Genomic DNA, 16474 nt, shown 5'->3' with positions numbered 1-16474 from the left:
GTAGGGCCGTCACCTTCTTTGGGCCCTCCTTGTCCTTTAAGTAGGCAACATAACATTGCCGAGAGATCCTCTGATCAGAGGAAACTTGACCAATTCCCATGTCAATCTGGAATTTTATCTTCAAGTGTTTTGTCGAAACAATAGCACCTATCTTGGACAAAGATGGTCGTCCGAGGATAACATTATAAGCTGGAAGTTCCCGAACTACCAAAAAATTGATTCGGACGGTAGTCTCCTTGGGAAAACATCCAATAGATAAATCCAACTGGACAGACCCTTCCGCTATTGCAGACGATCCTGCAAAGCCATATAAATGTGTGGATGACGGTTCCATCAAATCCTCATCGACCTTCAGCTTTTGATACACTTCATAAGAAATTAGGTCAGCTGCAGACCCTGTATCAACTAAAACTCTATGTACCTCTCGGCGCGCAATCTCTACCTTGATGACTATGGCATCATCATGAGGTAGACAAACGCCTCTTTCATCCTCCTAGCCAAAGGTGATAGAATCTTCACCATTTGGCCTCTTCCGCTTTTGCGTCTCTCCGGTTCCATCAAATTTAGATTTTGTCTTTAACCTCCGGAGTGATTCGGGCTCTGGGCCTCCGAAAATTGTAAGGATCGGTGAACGAGTAACATCAATCACCTCCTTACCTTTTTTAGACTTTAGAGCCTCTTTCGGTCGTTCTGAACTAACCGAACGATCCCTTTTAGGGGCAGACTCACGTGGCTCCTCCCTTCTTCTGCTAACAAAATTGGACAAATGTCCTTGAGATATTAATCTCTCAATATATGCTTTTAAATGACGATAGTCATTAGTATAATGACCATAATCCTTGTGGAAACGACAATATTTTTCTCGATCCTGCTGCTCTTCAGGCTTCAAAGGAATTTTGGGTGGCCACTTCAAAATATTTCACTTTTTAATGATATTCAGAATATCAGCCTGAGGAGCATTCAATGGAGTATACTCACTTTTACCGGGAGATCTCTGCCGCCAAGCCTGAGGCTTTCCAATCCGATCTCGAACATTCTGCTTTGGCTTCTGCTTTTGCTCAGGAGCCTTCTGTTTTTTAGTGGAGGCTTTGTTGTCTCCTTGGCGCGCATCTAAGATCTCCATGACTTCAGCCTGCTTTTGGCATCTATGTACCAACTCAGCATAAGTTGTAGGCATATCCTGTAGTAATAGCTCCAGGAGTCTTCGGTTAGTGAGTCCAGTGAATAGAGCAGTTTTAGCTACTTGCTCATCCAAATTCTCTATCTCCATTGTTACTCTATTGAATCTTTTCAGATACTCTCGATCGATTCGCTCTTTCCTTGTCTGATGGTAAACAAGGTTTCTTCTGTTCCCACAGACGGCACCAAATGATGCGTCCAAAATCTGCTCAGCCCTTAGATCTCCTTGTGATGACCTGCAGAACAAAAGCGTCAGACGTGGCCCGACCGCTGGGGTCGGGAGTCCACCTCCGAAGGCTCAGTCAGTTGATGAACTTAATCACAAACGGCTCTGTTAGACGCACAGAGCTAAGGAATGAAAAACTGGGAAAGTGATCTAGATCGTAAGCCTCTGATAGTTTACGTCTACTAGTGTGTATATGGATATGAGTCCTCCTCACCTCGTAGGTAAGTAAGGTTTATATAGAGTGTACCTTCGAATCTTCTTCGTTGGATGCATTTGAGCCTTCTTTGGATAGTCGTTGGATCCTAACAATTAGATCCGTTCAGTGATAGACTTCTACTAGTTTGAACTAGTAGAGGACTCTTGAGATAACCTCACGGTTATTCAATGATTATCCCTTCAATAATGATAAGTGACAGCCGCCAAGTTGTGTTTGCCGTCATTAGGGTAATTAACCTAATCCATAAGTCGGATTAGGGCGTGCCTCTTGCCGATTTAGTTTTCTTCCTCAGCAAGCTATCTTCTGGACCCGGCTCGCTCGGAAGCGAGTCAATTCCCTCCGTCTCGACCGGGATCAAGGGTCAAACCAAGTACGAACCAGGTTCGATCATATTTCCTCCGTATCACCATGATAACTTTAATGTGATACAACTCTTGAAAGTATCTTCTAGATTGGCTAATTTTCTAACAGATTAGCTTTTATCTACTTCTTTTGGGCATGTATAACACACCCTAAAATTATCTTGCCTATGGACAAATTCTCTGTCAGCATGTCAATGCGTTTTTTGGAGTTTATGTTTATTTGTTAGTTCTGCTTTAAGATTTAACTGAAAAATAAAGTTCTACTTTAGGAAATGCAGGTTTTCTTGTTTAATTTTTCTCTGCTTGTTTAGTTGTTATTTCACTTCTTTTTGCAATTGGCATGAATCACTTCTGTTGGAAGTGCATTGGTTATGCTTATTTTCCCTCTGAATTCCACTTCATGCAGGTTGTTGCCAAACATGAGTGACAGTGAGTTCTCTGCTCCATCTTCAAGTTTAGGGTCTAAAGGTAAGAGATTAAACATCTTTAGCAAAGTTATGTTGGTTTAACTAATAGTTAATATGTGTATCTCACTAGAATTGAATATTTTCAGGTGGCAAGAAATTTGGAAGAGGGCCGGCTTGACAATCAAAGCTCAAGCACTAGCCCGACTTTGTAGTAGAGACTATTGCACCCATGGAAGAAGTTACCGAGCCCACTATCCCGACAGTGTGGGAGGTATATGTGGATGGTTCTAGTAACAAAGATGGAGCAGGAGCTGGAATTCTCCTGAAGTGTCCAGCAGAATTTATTATTCGATATGCACTAAGATTTGCATTCGAAGCAAGTAATAATGAGGCGGAGTACGAAGCCCTAATGCTGGACTTAGATTGTCAAAAGCTTTGGCAATAGCAAACATAACTATTTATAGTGACTCTCAGCAAGTACAGGGGGAATATGGTGTTAAGGAATCCTGGTTACAGAAATATCAAGAGATTGTGCAAGTATTGCAGAAAGAGTTTAGGAATCTGAAAGTATGTCAGATTCCAAGAAAAGAAAATACAATGGCAGATGAGCTATCCCGATTAGCCAATGCCAAAGAAAAGAGTTTAGACCCTTCGGTCTACATCGAAGAGATAACATTTCCAAGTTATCACGAGAAGGAAATTTCCTACATTGAAGCGGAGCGTTGCTGGATGGATCCAATAGTTGAATATCTGAGAGATGATAAATTACCAAAGGATCTGAAAGAGGCGAGATTAATCAAATTACGATCAGCACGATTCATTATGCAGAATGGGAGGCTGTACAGAAGATCTTACTCTAGACCCCTCCTGAGATGTTTGGGTCCCGAGGGATCGGAGTCAGCCTTGGTTGAGGTGCATGAAGGAATTTGTGGTGCTCACATGGGTGGTCGGGCCTTGGCACACAAAATTCTAAGGCTTGGATTATATTGGCCTAAGCTCCAACAGGCTGCTATGGAATACGTTCGCCGATGTAGCAACTGTCAAATCCATGCTATGGTATCTAAACGCCTAGCTGAAACCATGACTTCGATTTTGGATCCCATCCCTTTCACAATGTGGGGAATCGATATCATGGGCAAATTTACCAAGGCGTCGAGCGGAAGAGAGTATCTTATAGTAGCAATCGATTACTTCACCAAATGGGTCGAGGCTAGTGCCTTGGCAACCATCACAGAAAAAAAGGTGGAGAAATTCGTGCTCGAGTCAATTATATACCGGTTCGGAATGCAAAAAATAATCGTTACCGATCATGGAACTCAATTCGACTGTCCACAATTTGAACAATTCTATGGAACTTATTTGATCGAGCATCGTATGTCATCAGTGGCATACCCCCAAAGCAATGGTCAGGTAGAGGTTACAAACCGAACACTACTTGAAGGAATAAAGAGAAGACTCGAAGCTGATAAAGCCTTATGGGTCAAAGAATTGCAGAATGTCCTGTGGGCCTACCGAACTACGGTTCAGACACCTACAGGAGAATCTCCTTTTAAACTGGCATACGGATCTGAAGCATTGGCACCTGTGGAAGTAATGGCTGGAACACTACGGGACAGAGAATTCGAAGAAAAAGCGAATGAACAAGGACTGCTTGATAGCCTTGATTTATTGGATGAGGTTCGTGCAAAAGCAATAACACGAACTCAACATTATCAAAGGAGGATAGCGTCACATTATAATTCCCGAGTAAAGAACCGTCGATATTCAACAAGAGAAATGGTATTAAGAAATACCTTAGCTTCAGATCCAGGTCATCAGAGGAAATTGGACCCTTCATGGGAAGGACCATAAATGGTTGTCAAACCAGTTGGTTCGGGGGCTTACAAACTGAAGAACTTGACAACCCAGAAAGAGTTGGATCGTTCGTGGAATGCCATGCATTTGATGAAATATTATCCCTGAAGATTATCATTTTCGTTCACGATGTAACAAATTTCAAACTCAATCAATACAATTTTCAGTTTTCAACATTTTGTCTTTTGATTGGGGGCATCATACAACACATTCGAGGAACAGATCCAACGACAAAATCAAAAGGCATCGGTTTAAAACCCAAGTGAGTTCCTTCTCAGACTTATTGAATTTCTCCAGAAATCCTTAAGTAAAGGCATCGGTTTAAAACTCGTGTGGGTCCTTCTACAAGGCATCGGTTTAAAACCCGAGTGAGTTCCTTCTCAAACTTATTGAATTTCTCCGGAAATCCTTAAGTAAAGGCATCGGTTTAAAACCCGTGTGGGTCCTTTTACAAGGCATCGGCTTAAAACCTGAGTGAGTTCCTTCTCAGACTTATTGAATTTCTACGGAAATCTCTAAGTAAAGGCATTGTAAGACCTACTGCAACAATGACTCAAGTGATTGACAAAGTTCAAAGATGAAGTTTAATTCTTTATTTCTTTAAACGACCAGAAGAGGCCAACCTTTACATCAAGCATACATATGAGACAACAAGTGTTGGGGTACAATTTTCGGTCGGTCAATAAAGAAAGACATCATTAAGAAGCTAAACAAGATCGAAGGAGCTTTGCCAGAAGTAACACAGAGTCAAGAAGCAACACGAATTCAGGAAGAAGAAGAAGAAGATCGGGGTCGGGAAAACATATATTATCATTTGTTTTCTTCCTCTTAAGGATTGCGAAGCATTCTACAAGTACAAAATCCTCTGCAATTCCATACTCGTTATCCAGTTTGACCGAAAGAAGCCTGGTCTTAGATCAAACCTGCATTCAAGGCAAGCTCTTCATAACTGAATCCTTGGAGAGGAGCATAAGGAGGGGAATCATCGAGATAATGCATGATGTCCGGATTTGGAGATGAAAGGTCGATCGTATCTTTGGTCCAGTCAGGAAGAGGAAGACCAAGCTTTGCAAACACTTCAGGATGACAATTGGCGCTGTAGGGAGTTGTGTTGAAATAAGGACCTCTCCTTAATATTGATTCCCATACTTTGTTTTCGCCATCCCGGTATGCCTGCAAGTTATAAGCGTTCAGCATGTCAACAAAAGGCTTACTGTGCAAATACTTGAAGATGCAAGCTCTACGAACATCAGTTGGAAGGGATTCGGGCAAAGGAATAACAGCTTGCCTTTGGGGTAACGCTTCAGATCCTTTCGCCCCTGACCATCCTGCTTCTCGTTCGAGCCGCCGAATCTTCTCCCTGGCATCATCCAAATCCGAACGGAGACGTTCGATCACGGAATTCTTCTCCCTTGCAACCTCCCAAGCTAAGTTTCCAAGACGAGCAATTTCTGCGTCTTTGGCTTTGGAGTCTTCCTGAAGCTTAGAAACTTCATCACTTAGTCTACTAAGTCTAGAGGCTGCTTCCACTTGGTTGTGGAAGTTACCAGTGAGACTCCTGCAATAACTTTCGAGTTAGTCATGAGCAAAAGAAAATCTTCAGAACAAAAAGGAAATGAAGAAAAACTTACATTACCAGTGACTTCATAAAGTCACTGTCTGGAATGGTGGAGAGGACTCTGCTCTTGGCAAGGCATTTGAACAAGGTCACCACTCCAGTGCCTTGTCAAACTCGATTGACACCAAGTCAGACTTCCTTGAAGAACAAGTAGGATGAGCTACATCAAGAGAAGGATGAACTACATCATCCGCCAACCTAGGGCGCTTCCTGGTGGCAAAATCCTCCAGCTCCAGAGAAGGGGAGGAGGATGCCAAACAATTCTTAGAGTTGGAAATAGAAGAAGCACCTGCAGAGACCGCACCTTCATCAGATGCCAACATAGTTGCCTCAGATGTCTGAAGGGTTTTCATCAAGGGATCCCGAACGATTTCTCCAGCAAGGACATCAACAGTATAAGCAACGATGGAGGGAGCCACATCCTCCTTGGAAGACCAAACGGTTTCTTCAAGCAGAGGGAGCGTAGGAGAAACATCAGCAGAAAGTGTGGGAATCTGATCTGAAGATTCACCAACAGCAGTGTCCTTACGTTTAGAAGATTCACCAAATGCAATCGCCTCACAGATATCACATATTCACAAATGATATTTTGGGTCGGACGATAAAATACAAATGGCTTAGGATGCAAATCGAACCACAAAGCTTTTGAGTTTTGACACTAGGTCGGACTCTCTTTTGTCCTTGCTGCGAATCAGCAGCCTGTTTTACTTTGTGCACGAGCCCATGTATCTAGATGTTTTTGTACAAACTCTCTTGGATTACCTTTCAATCTTTCATGGTAAAATATTCGGTTTTCTCATAAACAAAAAATTCCTAACCTGCTCTATTCTATTCTCTCTTGGTTCAAAAGGATAGAAAGATTGGTTATTTCAATTATTCAAATTCAAGTGCAAGCAGCCTCTAGACTCAAAAATTCCTAACCTGCTCTATAAATGAACTCTACTAAAAAAACATTAATTAAATGAGCACATGTTGAACTAAAACCATGCCAAGTTGATCTGACTGAATCCTTCCCGAACTTGCGAGGACTAGTTAATTTGTAACCAAACCGGGTCTTTGGGTCAAAAAAGGGGCTAGCAGCGACCCAGATACAGAGAGGGCTTGAGCCAATTAGGGCCGAAAAGGTTTTATTAACACCCTTGCCCAAAATCCAACTCAAACAATGTCCATCAGAATCCTTTACCAGTTAAATTCCCAAGTGACAATAAATCATCAAAACTTAGAATTTCATAAACTTGGTTCCTATTGAGCTGAGTGAATGAAATTGCAGAGTTTGCGCACAATATATTTTCGCTGGAGAAGTATCACAACTTGGTCTTCAGTGCAGGTTATACTTCATCTAGCTGGTGAAGTCCCAGATTATGTACATGATGCAACTGGAATAAAGATCTAAGAGGCAAAAATATTACATACCTCACAAATTTATCAATCACAATGTGAAAGATCAATAGAAATTATGGTAAGCTCTCTTGCTATTCACAACGGAGCTTCATGCTAATACTCCTACAAACGAATAAAGCCAAATTTACAGATGTAAAAAGAATATACACAGCATGATTCTCTTTTCGTCGGTTGAGGAAGCATTAGGGGAGCAAAAAATTCCTTGAACTTCCTCTGATCTTTGTAATAAGCAAGGGGGAATGACCATGAAAAGTACTTAAAATTGCCAACTATGAAGGATTCTCATGAAGCCAGAAACTGTCAGGATCTCGACTGAAAAGAGAAGGATCAGGAACCTCCAGGTTTGCAATGTGCCAGTCAACAAAGCGAGCTTGTGAAGACTTTATTACGAGAAGGATGCTAGGAAGAATCCACCAGTTGTCATCTTCCCTGATCACCAGAAATAATCCAGAAACGTGAAAACAATTCAACAATTAAGAGACAGTACACAAAATTAAAAGAGCTCGATCTTTTGTGCTAGCTTGTTACAGGAATCAAGCTTTTTCATCAATTAAAACTGCATAAGAGTATTAAGGTAATTATTATCCCATGTTAAAAGGGCGGTCCTTAAGATATTAATACAGATGACATAAAAAAATTAAAATTTCGGTAACTTTCTTTGTTAATTCTACTGGGGCAGTGAAAGGAAAAAGCTCAACGGGGAAACTCCTGGTACCTAGCAACCATACCATTTGTTCCTCAACTATCCAGACAGTCAAATTTACTTGACTCTTAGGAGGAGGTGATGGTAAGACAGCAGAAAGGAAGCAGATCAGGTTCATTATGACCCTAAAATATCCTTTGGTGAATCTATGATCATACACTATCTTTTCAGCTGAGGCAACCTGATAAAGAAAACTTTTATACTATCACTGGCAGTTTCTCGTGCATTGGACTTCCCACCTATTATTGTACCCTGATAGGCCCCTTGTATTGCGAGTGTACACTCACAAAAAAAAAGAAGAAAGAGAAGCAAGGGATCTTCCTTGCAGCGATAAAAGAAGAAATCAGATCAGAGATATTTCTGTTCTTGTAAAAGACTGAATTATAAAGGGTAAGGGAGAATCCAGTTAGGAAGTTATCTATATTTATATTGGGGAAGGTTAGTAGTAAGCTAGGTAGAATTGATTATTGTCAAGGAAATTGCAATGTAGGCCTTGCAAGGGAGAGCTGCTGCTCTCGGGTAGCCGTAGGGGGAAGATTCTACTCTTGGTTGTTATCTCAACTTGCTATGTTTTGTTCTATTCTTGAATTCAGTAATTAAATCTTAAGCTAATTCCATTCTGTGCTAGCTGTATTTTCTGAAACTGTGGAGTGTAACTGGGGAGGAGGTACAACCATTGTTAGGCTAAATTTGGGGGATTAACAAGTTGGTATCAGAGTAGTTCAATTTTAGGGGAGTGGTAAAAAGTTGAATGAAGAGTAGGGTAGATGATCTGGAGAGTATTGTAAAGGATGCAGGGCTAGATGTTGGCAATGGATTCCAAAGAAGGGCCCCTTGCACAGCAGGTGGGAAGAGGAGAGAAAGCCAACCCGGAATTCAGGAAAGAGTTGAGAGCTTACCTGCTGAAGGGGAAAACCCTGTGATGACCTCTCAATCACCGGAGCTCACAGAGATAGGAGGACAAGGGGACCTTTATCGCACAGCCAGAGAGCATTCAGAAGGACAAAGCCAGAAATTGAGAACGAGTGGAAGAGATAAGAATCACGGCAAGATTTCCTCCCTCGGCAACTTGAGATGCCATAGTAACCTAAGCTCCTCTCCTAAATTAGGGAGACTCATCTTGATCAAACCTATCTCCCAATCATCGTACATCTACTAGTGTGGCATGGCACCTTCACTCTTCCCAAGACCAATTTTAATGCTAAGTAACCCTCTTTTGTAGCTTCCTTTGGTATGCTCAAAAAACCTTTAAATTTCTCCACAAATCAGCTGGAGCACTATGTGCAGACCCAAATCAGGAGGAGGTTAGGTATTCAGATAATTCAAGATTGCAACATCACTGGTCTCCTCAAGCTTGTCTGGAAAATCTCCTCTAAAAAGAACTACATTTAGCTGAAAAGTGTTTACTCTTACCACCGTAAGGACTCCATTTAGAGTTTTACTGTCCTTCCCAATGCATTCAAGCCTCCACAGGCTTAGTACTTCCACAGTCAACCACACCTTTCAGAATGTTAATGGATCCAATATCTACCATGTGGTGGAAGCTAGAGCTATTTACTTGCCTGGCATCCCAAAGGATACTTATTTTCTGTCTGAGATCAGCAATATGTAGCCCCTTCTGCCTCGTCTCCCCTCCACCGACCGTCTTGCTAAAATCTTGTGGTTACCCTCCAAAAAAGGACACTTCTCCACCTCCTTTGCTTTGCAATACAGCAGGACCACCTTGCTTATGGTCCCCTGGGCCAACCAAATTTCATTCTTCCTAGACAAGCCTTTGTAGTATGGAGATCTCCCTCTCAGATCAACTCAATTCTTTATCCTTCACCTCCACATTCTTATTACTTCCACCAATGTACTTTGTACCACAATAAATGAGGATAACCGACACCTTTTCTTTGCCTGCCGCTTCACCAAATCCCTTTGGCTTCGAGCCATAGCCTCCATCTAGTCTTGGAGCAAGCATGCTCCCAATCCTTTAAGCTAGAAAAAGTAGGTTTTGGTGCGTGTATTTCTCACATTTGCTTGAGTGCAATCTTCATAGATGGACTACAAATTTTTGATCTCCCGACTAATTTTGGAAGGACAGTCGCAAGAATGACTAATATAAGTTTCCTTTGTGTTTGTAGAAAGCTCTGGCTGATATACCAAGGAATGAGTACATTGTTGTTACCTGAGGCCTAGACTCTTCTTTATTGTCGACTGAGCTAGCTTAGCTTTGGCTGTCCTTTCCAAGGGGGCACCCCTCTTTTCCCTATTTCCTTTTTGGGCTTAATATATTTTTTCTTATTCACCAGGAAAAATAATGCCCAATCTTTTTTCAAGCTCTCACGAGATCTCAAAAGCTCAAGATGAGTTGCCTTTCAAAACCACAAATGTTCAAGATCTTGGTTTGAGATCCTCTTTTAGGCTAAGGATGCAATTAACAAATTCATATTCTACAACAACATTGCACCTAATGTAGCCGGTCCCTATCACCAGGGGACGATTGATGCAATTGCTAGGACAGGCCCAGGGATGAAAGGGCCCACACCATGGGAATTAATGAATGTCTACTTGCCAACGTTGAAGTAGATGGAGTACATTGAGGCACTAAAGTCATGATGGGAGACATGCAGTGTGACTGTGATGGCTGTTGGATGGACTGATCTTACTAGATAGTCCATTAATAACTTTATGGATAATTGTAATGGCATGATAGTGTTCTTGAAGTTTGTGGATGCACTAGGAGGTGAAGGATGTTGATTACATCTACAAGCTCTTAAGGAAGGTGGTGTTTGAGGTCGGGGCAAGCAAAGTTATCCAAGTTGTCTTGGATAATGGTTCTAACTTCAAGAAGGTGGTAGAGATGCTTATAACAAAGAAGACTAGTAGGATTCATCTCTTTTGGACACCATATGCAACTCATTCCATTGCTCTTATGTTAAAGGACTTGGGCAAGAAGAAGTTTATCAACAATGTGGTTGAAAGTGCAACACAAGTGACTACATTTATATAAAACTATAGGTGTGCCTTGTAACTAAAAAAGAGCAAGTGTGGCGGTTACCAAGTGAGGCCTCGTATCGGTAGACTTGGCACCAATTATATTGCACTGAAAAGCTTCTTACTGATGTAATTTGGAGAGATATTGCTCAGAGTTATTTGATTCATTGGCCCCAATAGGGTATTTATAGCTACAAACTTGTTGAGTCCCACTCTGAGTAGGAAAAGGAAATACAAAACAAATAGAAATAAAAAACTAACTCTAGAGTTATTAGGAAACGGAATCCTATTCTAATTAGAAAAACCTCAGCCTATACTTTCAGCGCTTCCCCTTAAGTTGAGCATAGATATTTATCATGCTTAACTTGCCAATAATACTATTGAATACTTTCGTGCTTAAGCTCTTTGTCAGCATATTAGCTCGCTGCTCGTTTGAAGTAACAAAGGTGATATGGACCAACCTAGCCTCAACCTTCTCTTTGATGAATTATGTCAATCTCGACATGCTTAGTCCTATCATGCTGTATTGGGTTGTGAGCTGTGCTAATTGCTGACTTACTATCTGAGTACAACTGTATAGGAACCTCCAAATCTGTACCAACCTCCTGAAGCAACCCTTTCGGCCATAGTACCTTACAAATGCCCTGAGCAATCGCCCTAAACTCGACCTCAAAACTAGACCTCGCAACCACAGCTTGTTTCTTGCTTCTCCAAGTCACAAGGTTACCTCCCACATACACCCAATACCCAGAGGTAGACCTCTTATCATCTAGACATCCTGCCCAGTCTGCATTTGTATATGCCTCAATCTTCAAATGTCTATGAGATGAAATTAAAATCCCTTTTCCTGGAGTGGCCTTCAAGTACCTCAAGATCCAATATACTACATCCATGTGTTAGGAGAAAGGATTATGCACATACTACCTAACAAGTCTAACTGCGAATGTGATGTCACCTAATGTGAGATGGGTAAATCAACTTTCCCACTAATTTTTGATACTTTGTTTTGTCAACTGGTTCTCCTTCCTTTGCCTTCAAGTGTAGGTCCTAGCATCCCATATTCCTCAAGAAGATCCTATGTATACTTTTAGTGTATATGGATGATATTGTGATCACAGGCAGTAGCAAGGATGAGATTTCAGCATTGAAGACTTTTTTGGGAGCCGATTTTGAAATCAAAGACATGAGAAAACTCAAATATTTCCTAATAGAACCTTCTAAACCATTCTTTTGGAGATTGCTTTAACCCATATAAAGCCTTCTTTAACTTGCACACTTTCCCATGAGTCTAGGCAGTAGAATACCCAGGTGGTACGTTCATGTATACCTCTCCTTTTGGAGTTCTCCATGCAAAAAAGCATTCTTCACACTTAAATGTTGTAAACTCCATCCTTTATTAAACCGCACATAAAATAATAGTACAAACTGTATTCATTTTGGCAACATGGGCAAATGTCTCTTGGTAGTCAACGCTATTAGTTTGAGTGAAGCCTTTGGCCACCAATCTTGCCTTGTATCTCTTAATGATCCCATTTGTTTTGTGCTTGATCACGAACACCCATTGGCACCTAACGGTCCGCTTTCCTGTAGACAAAGTGAAAGTCCCATATTTTGTTTTTTTTCCTAGAGCTTGCATTTCCTCATCCATAGATTCCTTCTAGTTTGAGTGAGATAATGCTTTCTACCAAGTTTTAGGAACAGAAGTAGAGGACAAAGAGGAAATAAAACATTGAAATTCTGGGGATAGGGATTGATATGAAACATAATTGGAAATAGGATGTTTGGTGCAAGCTCGATTTCTTCTTTCTTAATGCAATTGGTAAGTCCAAAGTAGGATCAGAAGAAGGGTCAAAGACAACTCATTTAGAGGAACGGATTGTTTAGGGCCAGGAAATGAAGCTTTTAACTGGCTTGGTTCAGAAGGGGCCACTCGTTGCTTTCTTTGATAGGTCTTCAGAGGTCTAGTCTCCCCCTGCACATCATCCACCAGTTGTTCTTGTCCGGTCACTCCATCTTCCAAAGGAGGATCATTTGCAAGAATCTCAAGAGAAATATCGAAAGGAGGAATCAACAATGGAACCTCTTTACTAAGACTTTCCTCCTTAATAGGTGCAGGGAAAAGAAAAGGAATCTGTTCCTGGAGCACAACATCCATAAAGACGAAGAAATGACGAGAACCCCACACATCAAAGTGAATGATTGAAAAATGAATTTTACTATGATGATCTGAAATAGGGTAAACATACCTAGTTTGTTTGGCCAAAATACAGGCCTCACAATAGAAATCATTCAAATTACATCTTTTAATCAGATCAGGAAATAACTTAGACAAAATAGGTAAATGAACGTGGCTAAGACGACGATGCCACTGCAATAAGGTAAAAAGTGCAGGGGAGGAGGAACTAGAGGCCATAGAAAAAGCTGATGGGGACCTATCTAACAAGTAAAGGCCCCCCTTTTTGTTTACCATTGCCATTCGTGTGCTCGTTTTAGGTCCTGAAACACACAATGAGAAAGAAAAATAGGTTATTTTGCAATTCATATCACGAGTAAGGCTACTAATTGATAAAAGATTAGCAAAAAATTTAGAACATGCAAAACATTAGATAGGGTAAGAGAAGGCGAACAAATAATAGATCCCTTCCTAGAGATCGGCGAGAGAGACCCATCAGCCATTTGAACTTCCGGAGCAAAAGTATAGGTGAATAAATATGGAACAAAGTAGACGAGATTGTTATATGGTCGGTTGTCCTATAATCAATTATCCTAGAGGTATAAGTCAAATTGACATTGTGACAACCAAAAATACCTGTAGGGAATTGTGGATCAGCAGAGGAAACAATGACAGAAGCTACACTCACACTGGAAGTCGACATTGGAGAAGATGAGTCAAGTTTGGACATCAACCGGCGAAGGTGTTGGAGCTCATTTGAGGAAAGAGGTGTTGGTGAACTCAGGGTGTCACAATTGGCTTGATTTGCAGATGCTTGATTGCTGCCCCTATTCCCATTCCTACCTCATCTGCATGAATTTGCTGGACGTCCGTGCAACTTCCAACCCTCATCTTTTGTATGACGTTCTTTTCCACAATATTCAGACTTCATTGGGGGGCGAAAATCATCAGAATCAGATTCATTATTGCCAAAACCATCGACTAATACAAATTTATCAGATGTCTGAGGGTGTACCATAGTTGTCCTTCGATTGTCCTCTGCATCTACTATGGCACAGGCTTAAGCCAGAGAAGGAAAAGGCTCTTTAGAAATGATCTGTGCATGAATTTGATCAAAATCTATATTCAATCTTGCCAAAAAAATCACAAACTCTCTATTTATCTTCCCATTATTGATAGGCAATAGCATCTTCAACATTCTTCGGTGTATAATTCCCAGAGAAATCTAGTCAGATAATACCGAAGAATGTTATACTACTGAGAAAGAGTAAGGTCTTTCTGTTGCAACTGATAGATCTTCCGTCTAATTTCAAAGCATTGTGCATCATTGCCTACTCGAGTATGTATCCTTAACAACTTTCTGAATAGTTGTTGCATCAGGAAGGAGGAGATAACTCTCTGCTATGTTTGATTTAATGGAGTTGATGAGAAAACCCATGACCAAGCATTCATCTGTGTACCACTTGGAAAGTTGCAGACTAGGTGTGGAAGGTTTGGTAGAAGTCCTATTAAGATGGTTAGTAAGACCACGAGCACCAACAGCAAGGAAAACTAAACAAGACCATCTAAGATAATTTGTCCCACTGAGTTTCATAGTGGTCATCTGGAGTGGAGAAAACTCACGATCCTTATGAATAGAAGACATGGGAGACTCTTCAGATGTACCAGCAAGGATGTGGGATCAGCCATTGTAGGATGAAATTACTTAAATTACAAACAATTAGCTCCCTAAAACTATTCAAATTTACAAAAAGTTTCTTATAGCTATTTGAATTTGCAACAGACCCCTATAACTATTTAAAATTACATAAAACAAAAAGATCTCTAGAACTTCTCAAATTTACAAAACAACCCCTGTGAACTCAGAAAACATTTGTTGCTACATGTGATGCACCGAGAACCATTCTTAAGCATCATTGAAGACTTTAGAGCCATCTGGAGGGTTTGAATTTGGTAGGTGATGGGTTTAGAAGGCTATTTGGGTGGAAAAAAAACTAAACACCATCGCAGACTAAGAACAAGCATAATTTTTTATTTATTTTTGTTTTGAGTTCAAATCATCTTAGGAGAGTTGCAAGAAGCAGTGACACTCCTAGGAGTGAACGTGATTAGGTTGGGGACTGAAAAAAGGCTTGCGATGGCCCTAGAAGAGTCAAAAAGTTGCAGCGACTCTTCTAAGATCAATTGTTGGGTTTACATAAGGGGTACAAGACTTTGATTGGGGCTGGAATGGTTCTACATGGGTAGGTGATGGTTGTTATGGGTGACTGAGGAGGTGCAATGAAGTTACAGAGGTGAGAGATGGTTGCGGAAGCTTTTCTAGTTCTTTGAAACCAACGATGGCCTGCTGTGACTTGTGATGGGTTGTTGGTGTCTCAAATCAGACATGGCTCTAATACCATAATGTAATTTGGAGAGATATTGCTCAAAGTTATTTGATTCAAAGGCCCCAATAAAGTATTTATAGTTACAATCTAGTTGAGTCCCACTCTAAGTAGGAAAAGGAAATACAAAACAAATAGAAATAATAAACTAACTCTAGATTTATTAGGAAATGGAATCCTATTCTACTTAGAAAAACCTCAGCCCATACTTTCAACACTTACAAAGAGTGGTGGGTCTCCGATCTATGTTTGCAAGTGAGGATTAGTTTGGGTGGCTTAAAGCTAACACATTTGAAGGGAGAACATCCAAGAAAGCATTTTTAATGGTTCCTTCTAAAGGGACCTTAATGGAAAAGTGGGTAAATTGAAGCCTATTGAGTTTGTCTTGAGGATGGTAGACATTAAGACCACCTTAGTCCATATACACACTACCGTCCAACATATGAAGGAGATGGTCAAACTAGCTACTGCTAGAGCCTCAAAAATCCGACTTCAAGATCATAGATGAGAGATGTGAGCCATCCTTTGCACATAGCTGGCGAGTCACTTTATGCTTTAGAATGTTGAATCGTTGATTGCATTTTTTCAAAACAACTAAGTCACTAGCCAAGTTAATAATTTTCTTAATACCAACATACTATCTCAACCCCAAGTATAAGTACAAGTTTAATCTTGGGCTTGAGGTCGATTTGATGAATGTGGAGGAAGAGGTCGTAGAGAAGTTAGAGCCAAATCCCACCAACCAACGACAACAACAATAAGCCTTGTCCCAACTAAAATGGGGTTGTCTACACGGATTCTTGCCTTCCAATCAGTTTTGTTTTTCATGCTAGATAAAGGCCTAAGCTATGCATATCCTTTCTCTTAAGCTTATCTCAGGTCTACCCCTAGCTCTTCTAGTTCCTTCAATCTGAATTATATCACTTCTCCGTACAGGGGCGTTTATAGGTCTCCGTTGAACATGGTCGTGC

At 40.8% G+C, this 16474-nt stretch overlaps 1 protein-coding gene across 3 annotated transcripts in view; it reads right to left on the bottom strand.

Annotated features, from left to right (window-relative positions):
* Positions 1-6217: 6217 nt before the first annotated feature.
* LOC149029137 (MraZ) overlaps positions 6218-16474 on the bottom strand; it is a 122835-nt gene continuing 112578 nt past the window's right edge. Inside the window, exons 23-24 of one of the 3 annotated variants that reach the window (XM_089140543.1) lie at positions 13414-13442; positions 7623-7693 (exon numbers count right to left, since the gene is read on the bottom strand). In XM_089140543.1, the coding sequence (XP_088996669.1) occupies positions 13436-13442 (7 nt within the window). In that variant the 3' untranslated portion in view covers positions 7623-7693; positions 13414-13435. Of the gene's footprint in view, positions 7694-13413; positions 13443-16474 lie in introns of all 3 variants that reach the window. The other 2 variants (XM_089140559.1, XM_089140534.1) reach the window with 2 other exon arrangements.

The sequence above is a fragment of the Hakea prostrata genome, chromosome 1, assembly GCF_041222555.1.
Source record: "Hakea prostrata isolate BN-2017 chromosome 1, UWA_Hpros_2, whole genome shotgun sequence".
Classification (NCBI taxonomy): Eukaryota; Viridiplantae; Streptophyta; class Magnoliopsida; order Proteales; family Proteaceae; genus Hakea; species Hakea prostrata.
The sequence above is the reverse complement of the archived record's forward strand: the minus strand, read 5'-3'. Positions and strand labels throughout refer to the sequence as shown.